The following is a 16,549-nucleotide window of genomic DNA, read 5'->3' on the forward strand; positions in this document are numbered from 1 at the left end:
AAAAAGTGTAGGTGGAAATCCAAGTGAATATTGTTTGAATGTGAAGTCCGCCCACCAGTTATAAGCACCGGTCCAGATGTAGTACCAGTTTTCAGAGAGCACATGCTCTGTTTGCCTTATCCTTCTCCATGAATCTTGGCCAGGTGCCTAACTGCATTATTGGTGGGGTTTTTTCCCATCGGTTTGACAGTATTTTATTGAATATAATTAGCCAATATGCTCACAGTAGCTTTCCTAGTCAATGTAAAACCGCAAGAATCCCTTAGCGGTTAGCGTCATGTATTTACATTACAAACTAGTGCTGAAGTGAACAGAATAAAGTTACAGTACGATCTACTTTCGTAAGCGGCAGCTTTGGGCTTTCTTGTGGAAAAATGTTTTGGGAGGCGTGCAAACTGTGAATTCATTGTAGAAAGCATGATTGCATTTGTATTCAGGCTGAATGGGTGCCTTTATACTCTCAAGAAAGTCGTTTCTAAGTGGATTTAAATGTAATTCCTGCAAAGTAGCGGTGGAAGGTTGAGCATGTAGGAGTCTATCCACTTTTTTAGTGTGAAAACTGAGGCTGTGGATATTATAACTGTCGTTATAACCATCACGTTGGACAATAGGAAACTCCATCTGGTGGTGGTAATTAGAGCTGCAGCTAACGATTATTTTCAAAATCGATTAGTTAGCCGATTATTAAGTTCGATTAATCGGTTAATCGGATAAACAATAAAACAAATTTTAAAAAATGGCTCCAGTGATGGACTACTAGTTTGTATTGAGATTGCACTCCATCACAGGAGCAAGCTTGGAGCGGTGGAAGTAAAAAAGAAAAAAAATAGTGTGGTGTGCAATATAGTGAAAAGGAAAGTGTAAAATTATGAAGCAATGAATGCAGAATGGCACCGACTATAGAGGACTACAAATACCAGCAATAGTACATTATATAGCACAATGCAGAATACCATCAGCTATAGAGGACTACAACAAATCCCAGCAATAGTACCTCATAGCTGGCGGTATTCTGCATTGCGCTGTATAATGTACTGTTGCTGGGTTTTGTAGTTCTCTTTAGCTGGTGGTATTCCGCATTGCACTGTATAATGTATTATTGCTGGGATTTGTAGTCCTCTATACAGCGCAATGCAGAATATCACCAGCTATATAGGAATACAACGAATCCCAGCAATACATTATACATACAGTGTATAATGTATTGCTGGGATTTGCAGTCCTCTATAGCTGATGGTATAATATACAGCACAATGTACCATCAGCTATAGAGGAATACAAATCCCAGCAATACATTATAGACTACCATGTGTGGGAAAATTCAGGCTTACCTGAGCAGTCTTCCAGCAACTTGCTTCTGAGATCGGACCTGTCTATCAGCGGCTGTCATCCCCCCACACCTGCTCCTCCTTACTACATCTCCCCGCGTCCCTGTGCCAATCGTGGATGTGGGCGGGCGGTGAGTGTGAGGCGGGGAGGAGGTGCGGCGTGAAGAGCGTGGATGCAGGCGGGCGGGTCTGGCAGCCACGAGTGTGAGGTGGGGAGGAGGTGCAGCGTGTGTGGAGCTGTGTACAGGGCCAACTGATCGGAAGCCGATTAATCGATTATTGAAAAAGTTGACAACTTTTTCAATCGATTATAATCGATTATGTCGATTAGTTGTTGCAGCCCTAGTGGTAATGCGATGTGAACTTCGTTTGCACAGCTAAATTCAGTGCAAACGCGTTAAATCAGCCCTTTACTGTGGCTTCTCCACTAAAGGGATTTGGTCCTATGTGTCTCGATCTCCATGAATGAGGCCTTGGAGGTTAAATGCAATCCGAGTACCTTTCCCTAGCCTACCATTTTTTATGCTCACTGGAGTTGGGCGACTGCCTGCTTGGGGGTTCAGGAACTGATGATGCTATCTGAAAGAGCAAATGGATCAGACAAGTTAGTGTTCAGTATTCACTCCTGCAGTGTTGGGGTTTGCCCTCGTTCCTATTTTAGATATTCAGTAATAACACCATGCACCCAATTGGTTTGGCTATGTTAAAAGAGAACAATAGTCAAATCTTTTTTGACCTTCGTTCTTTTTTTTGGGGGGGGGGTCAAAGGAGTACATTTACTAATGTCTTCCTGTGACCCAAACTCGGCATATAGCTGACTACTGCCCGCTATATGCTGACAGCGCAGCGCTGCATTGTAGTCGAGAAAGATCCTGACTATTGTTGGGATCCACCCCACTGCCTTAATACTTTCCCAATACTGGCTCTAAGTAAGGAAGAGTACAATTTTTACTCTTAATAGTTCTCCTAAAAAAAAAAAAAGGCGCAGCCACACAATTACACAAAATGGCCATAGACATTATCTTTCAGTCAGACTTCTAGTAGAACTAAAGTCAAACCTTTTTTTAGATTTGGATAGAATGGTCAGGGGAAAGAACCACTGTTAGGTTTTGCTGTGTATGTCCCTGTTGGGGTGATTGGCTCTCTTGTTGTCCTGATCACCTATGTCACTGGGGCTAAATCCAAAATATTGGGTTACTACCATAACAAGAATAAAGGGGGGGGGGGGAAATGTTCAAATAGGGGCATTTGTTCCTGTGACCCCCAAAGAAGGGATTTCTGTCACATTGGAAAGCTATCCTGTCACTTCCTGTGAAGTCTATGGGACAGGAAGTGAAGGGGAAATCTCTGTAATGAGACACAGATGGCAAAAAAACCCCCAAACAAACATTTTGTGGTTTTAGTTCTCTGCTAGTCGAGCCAAAACGGGGGGGGGAGGGGGGATAAGAAAGTTTTGGCTGTAGATTTACTTTAAGGTACAAGCAAAAGTAAAACCATTGTAGAGCCTTCCATAAACATGCATCTTTCATTACCAGCTTGTGTTTATATATATATATATATCTATGCAACGGAGAGAGTGGGAGGACATCCCCAATTGATCTTGCTGGAGGCAAGGCTTTTGAAAATTTCCAGTCCAATTGATCGTTCTACTGCCAAGGCCTGTTGGTCAGGGAAGGTGTGGGCAAATGTGATAGTGCAGATATAAATTACATCAATTATTTACCAATCTGACAACAATAAGCCGCATCAGGAGACAATTTTAGTTATGAGCACTCTAAAACTGAAGAAAGAAATGTTGTATACTTTAAAAGATCTGTGGTTCCTAACTGGTGGGCCACGACCCAAAAGGTGGTTGTAACCCTGTGTTAAGTGGGTTGTCATGTGCCTTCCACTGTGCTAGGTGAAAGGCTCTTCGACCTTCCCCTAGAACAGGGGTAGGCAACTTTGGCTCCCCAGCTGTGCTGAAACTACAAATCCCATAAGGCATTGCAAGCCACAGGCATGACTCCCAGAGGCAGAAGCATGATGGGATTTATAGTTTCAGCACAGCTGGAGAGCCAAGTTTGCCTACCCCTGCCCTAGGGCAACACTGTCAGTTCTCGCACCAAACAGCCATTCAAAATATGCTGCCCAGCACCGAGTGTCAGCTTGAAGTGGGTTGGGCTGGCGATATGGGTGCGAGGGATCTCCATCCATATGTGCATTGCTTACAACTCCCTCATGTGCCCTGTAGAGGTGCTTGGACTGGAGTGATGTCACATTCTGGCTCCCAACACCTCTACAAGGCAGACAAGGGGGTTGTACAAGCAATGCACATATGGATGGAGCTCCGTCACAGCACCGCAGACAACACTGGACCCCAGGATGAGGACCCGCTCCAGCTCTCGTAAGGTACGGAAACTGGATGGATTGTTAAAATGATTATTTTTTATTTTTTTTTGGAGTCCGTGAGATTGTCTTAGTGTTTGAGTGCCCATTCACACTAGTAGAGTGTTAATCGCACAATCCCTTGCAATTAAATCGCTGTACCATGTAATCGCACCTACCGCCCAGTCTGGTTGGGTCGCGACTTAATGGCCAAGGACAAATGTGGGTCCTGAGATTAAACAGGTTAAAAACATCTGACTTCTATGATCCCTCAATATGGTGCTACTAAAACCATTACAAGCACAGTAAACACAGACTGTTCATTTACTGTAGAATGGTCTTTGGTACAGCTACAGCATCAAACTGTGTTCAAGTGTCACTTTTTTTTTTAATTAATCTGGGCTTCTCTTATTACCCATCTATATTTATCCATCCCCTAAAATATTTTGTCTTTATTTAGGTGTACACTTAACATTTGTATTAATGGCACTCGAGGAGATTATTTTCGAGTACCCTAATTTTGTTGGCAGGACATCCTATGTTCCTGGACAAGACCCCTTGCAGTCACAGTGCCTGGCTGTGTGTATATTATTTTTTTTCATTGCCTAGTTTCAAGCACTAAGCATACAGAAGCTTTTATAAAAATAGTTTCCACTAAAGCAGGGATGTCAAACTCAATTTAATCGTGGGCCGCATCAACATTATGGTTGCCCTCAAAGGGCCTGTTGTATCTGTAAGACTATATAAATGTATCTAATCTTTATCATGATTGCCTCTGCATTCGATTTATTACTGGTTTTAGTAATAACTTAATACCTAGATCTGAAAGCAGAAGTTTATAAAATGGCCTGGTGGGCCGGATTCGGCCCCTGGGTCTTGAGTTTGACACATGTGCACTAAAGGAAGTCGATGACAAAAGAGCGTTTTCAAAAGATATTTGGAAAGGACCAATGAATAATGGCATGTGTTTGGAAAAAGTAAAATTGCAGCAATGGAATGCCTTGTAAACCAGTTGTTGGAATAGATTTGTGGAGGTTTTCAGCTACTGTTGTCTGCTGACATATTACTGAAAAAGGCTAGACGTGACATGTATTGGAGACACTAGTTGCACAGATGTATTGCTGTGGTAGGCTGGTGGACTTTTGGATGAGGACTCTTGTTAAACAATGTGGCCAAGGTAGGAAACTGAGATTAAAACAAACAAAAAAAAAAATCTAAACTTCCAGTAATCCATGGTTTAGATTCAGGGAATGTGAGTTAATGGACGCAAGTTTATTTATTTTAATTAGTAATCAGTGATGTGCTCTGTCTGCAGAACAGAGTTCCTGGATCCCAGACAATGCTGGCGTTGGCTTCAGATACAGTGCTTCAGTTCTGCGTTAATTAGCCCTAGGCTCCTTTAATTATAGAAAAAAGATGTCTTTACGGATGCATCTTCCTGCCTGGTGCCAGTGCCATAGATCACATACATTTTCATGTAAATACAGTCTGCATTATTCTTCATGTTAAATGCTGATTGCAGTCCATTTGAATTGAGTAGAGGGTGCCTCTCATTGGGCACAGGAACTGGCTCCGTGCATATTGTTCTAGATTGCAGTTGAGGTGTGTGTGTGCGCGTCTACTTTAGTGAGCACCCCAAGATTAGAACAAATGTGCAGACAGAAGGGTTGGGAGCTAATAAGAACATGCTTGTTCCTGGTGAATGACTCCCCCAGCAGTGAAGGCACTAAGAATGACAGTTACATTGTCTTTAGGTGTCGTTCACAAGAGGGCCAGAAGTGACCTGGAATGTGGCACGAGAGCACCTGCCATGTGCACCTCCAAAAAGCCAGGCTTAAAAGGGTTAACTAAACCTTGGGCTTAGTTCACCCTTTCATGTTCATTGAGCTAAAAAAAAGCTGCACTAAAATTGTAATTTACCATCATTGTGTGCTAAACCTTCAGGCTGGTTCACACCTGGGCGTTTTGTAGCGCGTTCGAACGCTCTGCAAAACGCTCAAACACCGAAATTCCATTATTTCCTATAGGTATGGTTCATACCTGGGCGTATTACGGGCCGTATGAACGCGCTACAAAACGCCCTATGCCCAAAGAAGTACAGGAGCTTATGTGGGGCGTTTTTGTCGCGCGTTTCCATTGGGATACAGCCAAGTAGCCCTCGGAAATGCACATTTGGCACGCGGTTTTTACCGCAAATCGCGCGACACACACGCATATTCGATACGCCTAGGTGTGAACTCAGCCTTAAGGACACTAAATGGGAAATGATTAATGTGTAGTCTTTATATATATGAAATGGTGGTCAGAAGGGTCAGATTGCCAAAATCATGCAGTTTTGAGGTGTCTTGATCTAGCTATTTTGGACTTGTTGAGAGACTCCTCATGTTTATAAGTCATGCAAGGTGATGACCAACATAGATTCCTCAGAGTGGTAGGACTGAGCTGTAGTGCCATGTTTTTTCCACATTTGCTTCGGCCACCAATGCCAGCTTTTCTCAAGAGAGCAATAGCTTTCAGGACGGGTAAAATACTGCCCTCAACATTCAATTGTTTCTTGACTGTATGGCAACATCAGTCATCTAACTATGGACATGTTATCGCGAGTGTTTGTTTATATATCTCCCTGATGAGCACATCCTAAAGCTTTAAACTGCTTCATGTTTGAAATTAACCAAGGCAATGAAATCCCCAAATAAACCATTTCATCCTAAAATATTGTGTCTATTAGTTACCAAAACATATACAGTATATTTCCATCACTATTCTTTAAAAGGTCCTATATGTTTACTGCTAAAAGAATTATAATTTACACGCCTAGTGTGGCTTTAACTATCCAGAATATAAGGCCTATGAAATCAGTCACCGTGGTAAAAGCAGAGGTAAGACAGAATAATGTGTGAGAAGGCAGAAGATGGATGGTTATCAAATAAACTTACATATTTTTTTGGGTGCAGTGATGTGGAAAACTTTGCAGAGCCAAAGAATGAAAAGGGAGACAGGTTTTGGGTGGTGTAGAACAGATTGTCGGTTTATTGGGAGCGTTCCGTTCCCAGCTCTCAGCACCTGCTCTATTAATCCTCTCTGCAGGTGGAAGCTGGACTCTTGTTCCTGCAGAGAGGGACAACATCTGTAACCTCACAGTGGGACATACACTTTCCAATGGCCAGCTGGCAATACATGCTGAATAGCTCATTTTTAAACAGATCACTTTTAGTCCTATGTGTTCAAATGAAATATATTGACCTTTTATAATAGAAATAAGAATCAGTTCTTTTCACTAAATTGGAAACATAAATCAAAGCCTTTCAGCTTCCCATAAAATGTATACCTGTTTAATCATTGCAAGCGGGCAGTCACTGGAATGCCAAAGACTGCTGTGCACAGCCCCGTAAGACCGCTGTAAGAAGGATTGATGGACTGAGACAAACACTTTTTTCTTCTTCTGGCTGTCTGCCTGTTTTGTCCTATTTTTAAACATGAATGCATAGGTAAGGACAAACCTGAGTGTCAAAACGCATGCAGGGTTTGTGGGTTGTGTGTGCGCATTTTAGGGCCTGCAGTTCAAGCATCGTATGGCAGCCTTTTAAAACTAATTTCCTGTTCATCCTCTGCCATCTGCAATCTCGTATACATTTCTTCTACAAAAAACTTGAATGAACCACAGAAGCTTTGTTTTTGTTTTATAGGATTAGGAGTTTTTTGCGTTTTTGAGGCATGCTAAAATCTTTATGGAGCCACGTTTCTCGGGTTATCCATTTGCAGTAATGCCAACAAAATAAAATTGACTTACAACTGCAGAGGGACGAACACGCTGTCTCTGTTCTATTCTTGCACATGATCTGTTTTTCATTTTGGTGATATAGAAGTATTTCTTTCCTGGAATCATATTGTATTAGAAAGCTGAACTAGAGATGAACTCTAATGTAGTATTCCTAGTGAGTCAGTTGTAGATAATTGTATTGCTGGCTTTCGCACACAGTGGGTGACGATTTATCAATCTCCTGCGTTCAGTGAACAGTCACAGCGTACAATTAGACACAAATTGTGATTGATTTGCCGTGTTAGTGCTCATTCTTTACAGGCATCTGTCGCTCATAAAAGCTGTTGCAATACTGCAAAAGTGAAATTGTATTGTTGAGCGGATGCTGCTTTGGCGACCCCCCCCCCCTGCTATCCTGCCAGCAGCCCAGGAAAGGAGCAGTGAGACAGCAAAGGACACGGGTGGGACAGGAGCTGTCTGACAGGGGCGGTCCAACAGTGTAAGGGACACGGGCAGGATAGGGGCTGTGACAGTGTAAGGTACACGGGCAGGATAGGGGCTGTCTGACAGTGTAAGGGACACGGGCAGGATAGGGGCTGTGACAGTGTAAGGTACACGGGCAGGATAGGGGCTGTCTGACAGTGTAAGGGACACGGGCAGGATAGGGGCTGTCTGACAGTGTAAGTGACACGGGCAGGATAGCGGCTCTGACACTGTAAGGGACACGGGCAGGATAGGGGCTGTCTGACACTGTAAGGGACACGGCAGGATAGGGGCTGTGACAGTGTAAGGGACACGGGCAGGATAGGGGCGGTCTGACAAGTGTAAGGGACACAGCTGTCCAGAGAATGATTGATTGGCATCTAGGGGCCTGTCACACCGTTCCGGTGCATCCAGCACGATAGTGCTTGCAGCATTTTTTTAGAGCGCACTAGACTGGAACGCAGTCATTGTTGTGCCACGCGTTTTTGGGGTGGGCGATCGCACTGCGGGCAGGGGACGTGGCTGCGGTTTAATTGACTTCAATGCACCGCCCCTGAACGCAGGAAGCCTGCCGGGATGCGCTCCAGTGCATTCCAGCAGCGAATCGTACTGGAGCTGGTGTGAACTGACCCTTAGAAACCCGCCTTAGGGCCAGTGCATACCTGGGCGATCTGTGACCGTGCACAATGCCGTGCAGATTGCAGCACGGTCACAGAGTTGCCCATCACCAATGATCGCGCTGTGGGTGCCATTATTTTCGACCGCACGGTTTCCCCTGTTCTAAAACGGCCGCGCAAAGGGACATCTACCTTTTTTCCCTGCGATTGCCGCACGGATGTACCTCAGAGGATCGCTCTGGTCTTTCCCTGGACCTCATGAACAACCCTTCTAAAAAGCAATGAAGTGAAAGTTAATGTAGTTACATGACCCCCGTAAAAAACAAAATGTTAGGTGTTTTGATCTCTATTCTTTAGAGATCATTGAAGCAGCACAAATTAAACACCAACCTGTACCTAGCCTGTGATTGTACATGCAGTATAACAGGGCAGAGTCCTCAGTGTGATGCGTCTTTCACTGTGCAAACTGCTGGTTGACTACATATCAATATAGTGCTCTGTACTTGGCTTCTCTGTGTGAGTAATACTGTGTATAGAGGTTAAAGGAAGCTGGTAGATTCAGAGATTTTTGCCGGCACTGTATAACATTTTAAGCCCATTGTTTTACAATGCAACACATTTGTTTATAATAGTATGCAAAATGATTGTCTTTTTTTTTCCCACCTAATATTTATTTTTTATTTTTTTCTTGTAGGTTGTGCAAAATTCTGGAAAATCTGCTTTTCTGTAAACTTCAGATAAAATGAGCAACTACAGTGTATCTCTGGTTGGCCCAGCTCCCTGGGGCTTCAGACTTCAAGGTGGCAAAGACTTTAACATGCCTCTCACTATCTCCAGGGTAAGCATAACTGATATCAGGAGCGTGTGTTGTGATGCCATGTACGTCACGCATAACATTGCTTCAGAGTGGTACTGTTATTTATAGCACTGCTTAGATATGATGATAAATGTAAAACTGTGAAGTCCTATTGCAGACACAAGGTATTGGCATGGGTAAAGACATGCAATAAAAGTCATTTTGTTCTGTTATTTTAAAATCCTATTTTTATACAGCAATCATTAACCCTGAACATGAGCTGGTCAGGAGCTGAGATTTGTAAGAAATATAAATTCCCAATCATAAGCTGTTCTGATGGTGCAGCCTTTCCTCTCAAGGATAGATGTGCTGTTATTTACTTGTATTCTCTTCCTGTTAAAGCAGATGTTATCCCAGTCCTAGGCTGCAAGTTCCTCCTAGAACAGTGATGGCGAACCTTTTTGAACCAGAGTGCCCAAACTGCGACACAAAATCAATTTATTTACCTCAAAGTGCCAGCGCTGAAAATAAGTTTAGTACTGTATTGCAGTTCGGGCACTCGGGTTTAAGAAACGTTAAACATCACTGCCTTAGGCCCCAATTCACTCCAAGCGACATATCTTACAAGCGGGGCCGGGATAGCGCGACTGTCTGGGGCGACGTTCCAGCAAAGATCGCACAACCTTCAACGTCGGGCTGCATTGAAAAATAGAAAAATCACGCGACATCCGCGGAAAAAGGGTCCTGCTGAAGCGACAGTGATGGGCGACATGGAGATGTACATTAGAACCGCTCCATTGAATAACAATGGCCGGCGACTTCTCGCGATAATGCGCAAAGGGGGGGCTGTGTGGCTCTCAGGCAGGGGGGCTGATTGGCGCGGGGGGCGGTAACAGCTTTTAAAGCGTCGCCTATGGTCAATTTTGGGTATGGTAGTTTTCTGCATTTCGTGGGTGCGCGCAATTTTAAATGTTGACATGTTTGGCGTCTATTTACCCGACGTGACCCCGTCTTTTATATTTTACCAAATGCGCGTGTGTGTGTCAAAAATGTTCAGCCCTTTTTTCATTATATAGTAAAAAATAAAAACCTCAGTGCTGATTTAAATACCACCAAAAGATATCTCTGTGCCCTCAAAAAATGGTATAAAATTAATTTCAGTACAGCGTTGCATGACTGAATAAATGTCAAAGTACCGCAATGCCGAATACTGAAAAATGGCCTGGCCATTAAGGGGGGTGTAAACACCCCGGTCAGCAAGTGGTTAAATGAGCTTTAGGCCTCATTCACATTGCCGCGCATATACGTGCGTATTGTGCCATATGCAAATAAATGGCTCCATAAACACAGCCGCTTATGGAGCCATATATTTGCGTAGCGTATATATGCGCAAAAACAGAATGGAACAGAGATGCGTCCGGGCAGCATATTTCTGCGCATATACGCGCACAGCACATTAAAAATTCCATTACGATTGATGCATTCTGGGATTGCATGCAGTGCACGCATATACGCTCGTATAGACGCGTATATATGCAATATACAATTTTGCTTGCGTTGTGTGTGAATGAGGCCTTTAATCCGGCATAAAATACTTTTTTTGTTGTTGTTTAGAAATGAGTATTGGTAGTACACATTGTTATCTCTCCACAGTATATTGTTTAGATCATTGTGCTTATGATGGCTTATATAATCTGCTTCTGGGTTTACTCCAAACAATTTACCATTTAGTATGAGGACATTTTGTCATTTGCCAAGTAAATGGGATTAGTCTGACTGCATTTATCTCCTGTTGTTCAGTTTACTTTTCCTACGTAAAAAGGAAACTTTGCCTCAGACCTCTGAATAATTTATGCAGTTTTTTTTTAATTTGTGCCTTTGTACAAATATATGTCTGACATTTTACTGTTGAATTACAGGGAACAAGCTTTTATATTACTGTTTCCGTGTCATCACTGCTTCCTATAAAGAATTCAGAAGCCGTAAACCAATTAGTGGATCTTGTTGTCAGCTATACTGACCTTGGGTATCCTCAGGTCTGCAAATTTAAATGATTAGAATATTGCACAATCTTAAAGAGTCTTAGTCCACCACTTCAGCCCCACGGGTATTGGCATGCCTCTTTTTTGGCAGTGCTTAGACATGGTGACTGCAACTTGGGCATTGAGCACTGCTTTTGTTAGAGGTGAGCGGAAAGGTGATACGCATACGCAGTGGATCAAGAAGGGAGGTGGCCTTCTGCAAATATGAGCAGGGAGTTTTGAGTTGTAGTAGCAGACTGCTGCTGAATGTTTTCAGGGAAATTAATAATCAGCCTTGTTTATCTTTTGCTGTATGGCCATAATAATAATAATAATAATAATTTATTATTACTATTTATTTTATTCTGGTGTAAGGCTGGTTCACATGGAATCTTCATATCGCTGTTTTTTTCCTTGTTTGACTGTAGTTGGGGGGACATTTTTCTTATGTAGAGATACCCTTGTACAACTTACACACTTTTTAATATTAGAAGAAAATGTAAATAAGCTGAATATACACAATGCATAAATATTTCCTATCTGAGCTGGATCTCCATTTCTGTTTGATTCATCTCCAGTCACAACATGTAGAACTCTGACCTCCTCTGTTAAAAGAAATGTGTGCTTAAATTCGGGGCAGAATTTACCCTTATGTAAGCTGAGCCTGCGTGCAGTACAGTGGGGTAAGAAGATGTAGCAGGTTGCTGGCAGTGTGGGTATCTACATTGTCACTGCTCATTGGCAAGACTGTAGCTTGTCAATCAGCATCTGGCCAGACCTAGTCCGGCCCACTGCTTTCTGGTTTGACTGAACTGCCTCTATTGCTGACATCCTCTGACTGAGCTGCAGTGTCTTCGAGGGTGAGGTCCAAAAATAAGAAGAATGTTTCACTCTGCAGGTGTGTGTGTTGTCTTGTGCATAATAAAGTAACTGGACTTCAGACCTGTTTAGACAAACAGCTCCTGTTTGGGGATTGGTCCGGTATTACTACATGTGGGTGGGAAAGTCCCCGCCCCCCTGGCATCTCCATTTGGAGCAAATTAGAGTTTTTCCTCAAGGCTTGCCAATCTTCACTCCTGACAGCTAAACAGTGGTGGAAGAGTTAAGAAAAGTGGATGTCTTAAGAAAAAAAATACGCATGTGCAGCTAGGGAGGGGGGCATCAAGGTGAACCTATTAATATTTTGCCCTACATGGGCAAAGCACAGGTTCATGTCAAGTCTCTGACATGCTGCTAGTCATTAACAAACGCACAAGTATTGGGTATAACTAGAGTTCACTTCAGCTTTGTGCTTGATGGTAAATACAGCGGTGGAAGTTGCTTACAGATGGTTCCATCAAAATTAACAGTGTGAGTACCAGTCCAATTGAGGATTCCCACCATGGCAGACATGCTGCACTCAGCCTACAGAGACCAAATACTGAAATTTTTACTAGTTTTAAAATGCAAATAGGGTAACGGGAGGACACTAGTTTGTGTCCTCCCGTTACCCTAAGGAGAACTATGGGGAAAAACACTGATCCCATAGTTCTCCTTTTTAATCTAATTTATATAGATGTTTCCATCTTGTTTCTAGGAATTTATTTCATGGTTTAATTTCTTTAGTCCTTGTTTAGAATCAAGCCAGCATGTCGTATTTGACATGTTGACACTCTTGTCAAACAGGAGCATTGCAATGTTTGGAACCGCACTCGAAACCATGTGGGGAACATACCCACTGGGATAACAAAAAAGCTGCATTCAGGGGCTGACAGTATTGCCTCCTGAACCCACCAGCAGCGGCTGGTGGAGGCTGCTACACGACTGAATCAACCTAGTTGAATTTTTCCTTAGCTTTGGAGTAGTAGGGCTAGTAGATATGAATTCAGATAGCTAAGGCTACCTGCAGAGGTGCTATAATGTGTTGCAGTAACATAGCTAGATTCTGTTGTGAAAAAAAGCTCTCTCTTGTTCACGTGAGTAGGATATCACAGTATTTGTAATACAGTACACAAAATTGTATCTCCGAATCGGTGCACTGGGATGAGTGCTACTTGTACAATCTCACATACTTAGACACTAAGGCCAGGTTCACACTAGGGATCGTGCATGAAACCGCACAGATCGCTGCACATTAATGGAATCGCACCCCACTGCTGATTGCGCTGACGGTGCCATTCTTTTCTAATGGCCCCCCAGTCGCTCCAGCCAGATGCCGCGATTCCGCCCGTGCAAACTTCTTCAGTGATTGCTGCGCAGATATAACCCCCCCACCTTGATAATAAATGGGGCCTCGCTGTGTGCAACAGCATTACAACATGTAGTAAAAACTGGTTTAGCATTTGCGTTTGCTGTTTCTAAGGGCATCTGTGACATGTTTTAATTTAACACAAATCATGATTTTAGTTTAAGTGTTTAACCCAAAGAGCACTTAACTTCCAGATGCAGACATAACATGCATAGAAAGCAGAAGGACCTGGTCCTCATTCACACGAGAAACAGCCGGCATTTACTTCTGCGTGCACGGCCGTATGAGGCAGCCCCTGTCCTTCTCTATGGGACTACGTGGCCGTACACCGCCCTACGTTTACCCTGCACATCCGTGCGGATGCACATGCTCATAAGTTGATAGGATGGATCCTGTCTGCGTCCGAGCCGGGACACCCGCACCTGTACGTACCTGCACTTGGGGTGAGTGTAGGGTGGCGTACGGCCGCGTAGTCGCAGAGAGGACAGGGGCTGTGTACTAACCACATGCAGCACCTGTCCTTCCCGGGAGCTGCCCGATGCGGCCGTGCACGGAGCTGTACATGCCAGTCGTTTCTTGTGTGAAATGAGGCCTAAGTGGGAGTATAGCATGCAGGAAAGATAGGAGTACTGAGCTGGTAGCAAGAACACAGCCCAGTCAGAGCTGAAAAGCCAAAAGAACTGTCAAGTCCCATAAATTGTTACTTCAAACTGGGCTGTAATTTCAGTAATGAATGTTGTATAAATCCATTTTAGTTTTCAACAATATAATTGTGTTTCTTTTTACTTTCATGTGTGTCTGTGGCAGATTTCCACACACCCATTTTGACTGGGAAAAAAAAAAAGCCTCTCCCTTTTACATGCTATAGCATGTCTTGTTTCTGAACTGTTTAAGTACTTTATGGGATTTTAAAGAAAACCATCAAGTGGGCTTTGCAAGAATCTGAATATTTCATCTTAAATGATCGTAAATGTGCAGGCTTACCTATGATTGTTTGCTCGCTATTTAACGTAACCTGCTCAGTCTGAGGATGGCTGTAGGCCTGGTAGTTAGAGATAAAATTTAAATGGAAGTCTTGACAGTTTCTCCTTTGCCATCGGTTTGATCTCATACTGATAACATATTACCTCACTGGAGTGTGCATAACAGTACCACATAGATGGGTTCTGAAGTTAATCATGACCAGCTATAAAACAGATCCCTGTGCTTCAATACATTCCTTAAGGCTGGGTTCACACCTGGGCGTTTTTCAGCGCTGATCGAAGCGCTGAAGAACGCTCAAGCAGTGAAATCCTATGAATCCCTATGGGCCTGGTTACCACCTGGACGTATTTCGCTGTGTGCTCTGGCTGCTGCCGTCTTCCGGGCTCCATCCCCTGCGAGCGCCCGCGTCGCAGGGAGGCGGAACCGGCTGGAAATTTAAAAAGAGGAGAAAAAAAAAAAAAACGTGCCGCAAAGGAGGTTAAAAAACGAGCGTCGAACGCGCGTTTCAGTGAACAAAAAAAAGGTGCTTAAACGAGCATAAAATGCGCCTATTTGGGATGTGTTTTACATATTTAAAGTATGCTATATAAAACATATGGTTTTATATAGCATACATGGCAAGTTACCTGGAAATCGTGGTAGCTACCCTTTAATTTACTTAGTTACCCAATTACAAAGTTGATCTTCTGGAATTTCAGGAGTGACTTGAGATGGCATAGCGAGTTGCTTCTCCCACTCTTTCCATGTACCTTATTTTCTCTTTCCTGGTATCTTTCTACCGGTCTGGTGAGCCATTCTGCTTTCTCTTCCACTCATAGATTTCCTTATATTGGCTAGTCACTAAACCGCTCTCTGATTTATCATCATGGTATATGTGACTCAAAGTATTACAGCCAGAAACAGTCGGGCAACTAGCTTTAAAAAGAGGTTGGCAATGGCAGCAGTTTTCCGATCAATCAAAGAAGAGGGAAGCTGCAAAAGCACAGGGTGAATTCAGCAGCTCTGTAGTGAAATGATTGCAGACTTTGCATAAAAATGTGAGGTCCACAACTCTGGGCCCCAACTTTGATTTAAAAAAAAAAAAAAAAAAAATGCTAAATAAAAGGCATTATAAATAGAAGAAAAATACTCGCCTTGCACCATGGCTTTTGGATGAGTGTGATGTCACTGGGCCTTTTTTTAGGATCCTGAGAAAGATTAGTGTACTGCAGTGAGGCCAATGACATCACCAGCACCTACAGGAAGTGACCTGCCAATATTCAATATTCTGGATTATTCATTTTTTTTTTTTGTACTTTTCATTTGAATCGGTGGAGGGTTCTAGATAAGTGAACTCTTCATAATCATGTGAAAACGACCCATAAAAATGATAGCATGAAGTCCTGAAGTGTGGGCTTTTCTTTTGTGTTCCTATTTTTCTACTGTATAAGCCTGCATATGTTTACTTAAGGACAGGAACAGTTTACTTAGGGCTAATTCACGCCAGAACTGCATCAGAACCGCATGCAGCTGCAGTGCAATGCATTTTGCCACGATGCGTTTTTTTTTGGTGTGCTCAAAATTGGATTTCAGGTGTGTTCCAATGCATTTGGACCAGACTGCACTAGTGTGAACAGAGCACAAGAAATACCATAGGAAAGCATTGTGATACGTTTTAGTTGCAGCTGCAAAACCGAGCGGACTGCATCACTACTGCATCTGGTGTGATCTACATGTCGTTTCTATTTGTTTTAGATCTGTACATTTTTCTTACCTTTTTTATTTTTTTTTATTTTTTTTTTTTAGTTGACCTGGCTACCAGGTGGTAAACTGTCATACGTGAGCCAGAGCAAAGCAATTAAATCTGTTGGCTAGGCTACTTTAAATCAGCTCTTTCATTAGCTATTAAACTTAGGGATTGAAATAATTCAAATGTTTATACTTTTTGTGTTTTTGATGTGAGCTTCCCTTTTTTTTTTTTTTTTTT

The 16,549-nt window shown here is 42.9% G+C and overlaps 1 protein-coding gene across 2 annotated transcripts in view; it reads left to right on the forward strand.

Annotated features, from left to right (window-relative positions):
- PDLIM5 (PDZ and LIM domain 5) overlaps window positions 1–16,549 on the forward strand; it is a 149,905-nt gene that overhangs the window by 6,599 nt on the left and 126,757 nt on the right. For both annotated transcript variants that reach the window (XM_018554498.1, XM_018554499.1), the window contains exon 2: window positions 9,250–9,393. In XM_018554498.1, the coding sequence (XP_018410000.1) occupies window positions 9,298–9,393 (96 nt within the window). In that variant the 5' untranslated portion in view covers window positions 9,250–9,297. The remainder of the gene's footprint in view (window positions 1–9,249; window positions 9,394–16,549) is intronic.

Source organism: Nanorana parkeri, unplaced genomic scaffold, assembly GCF_000935625.1.
Source record: "Nanorana parkeri isolate BGI_ZX_2015 unplaced genomic scaffold, ASM93562v1 scaffold162, whole genome shotgun sequence".
Lineage (NCBI taxonomy): Eukaryota > Metazoa > Chordata > Amphibia > Anura > Dicroglossidae > Nanorana > Nanorana parkeri.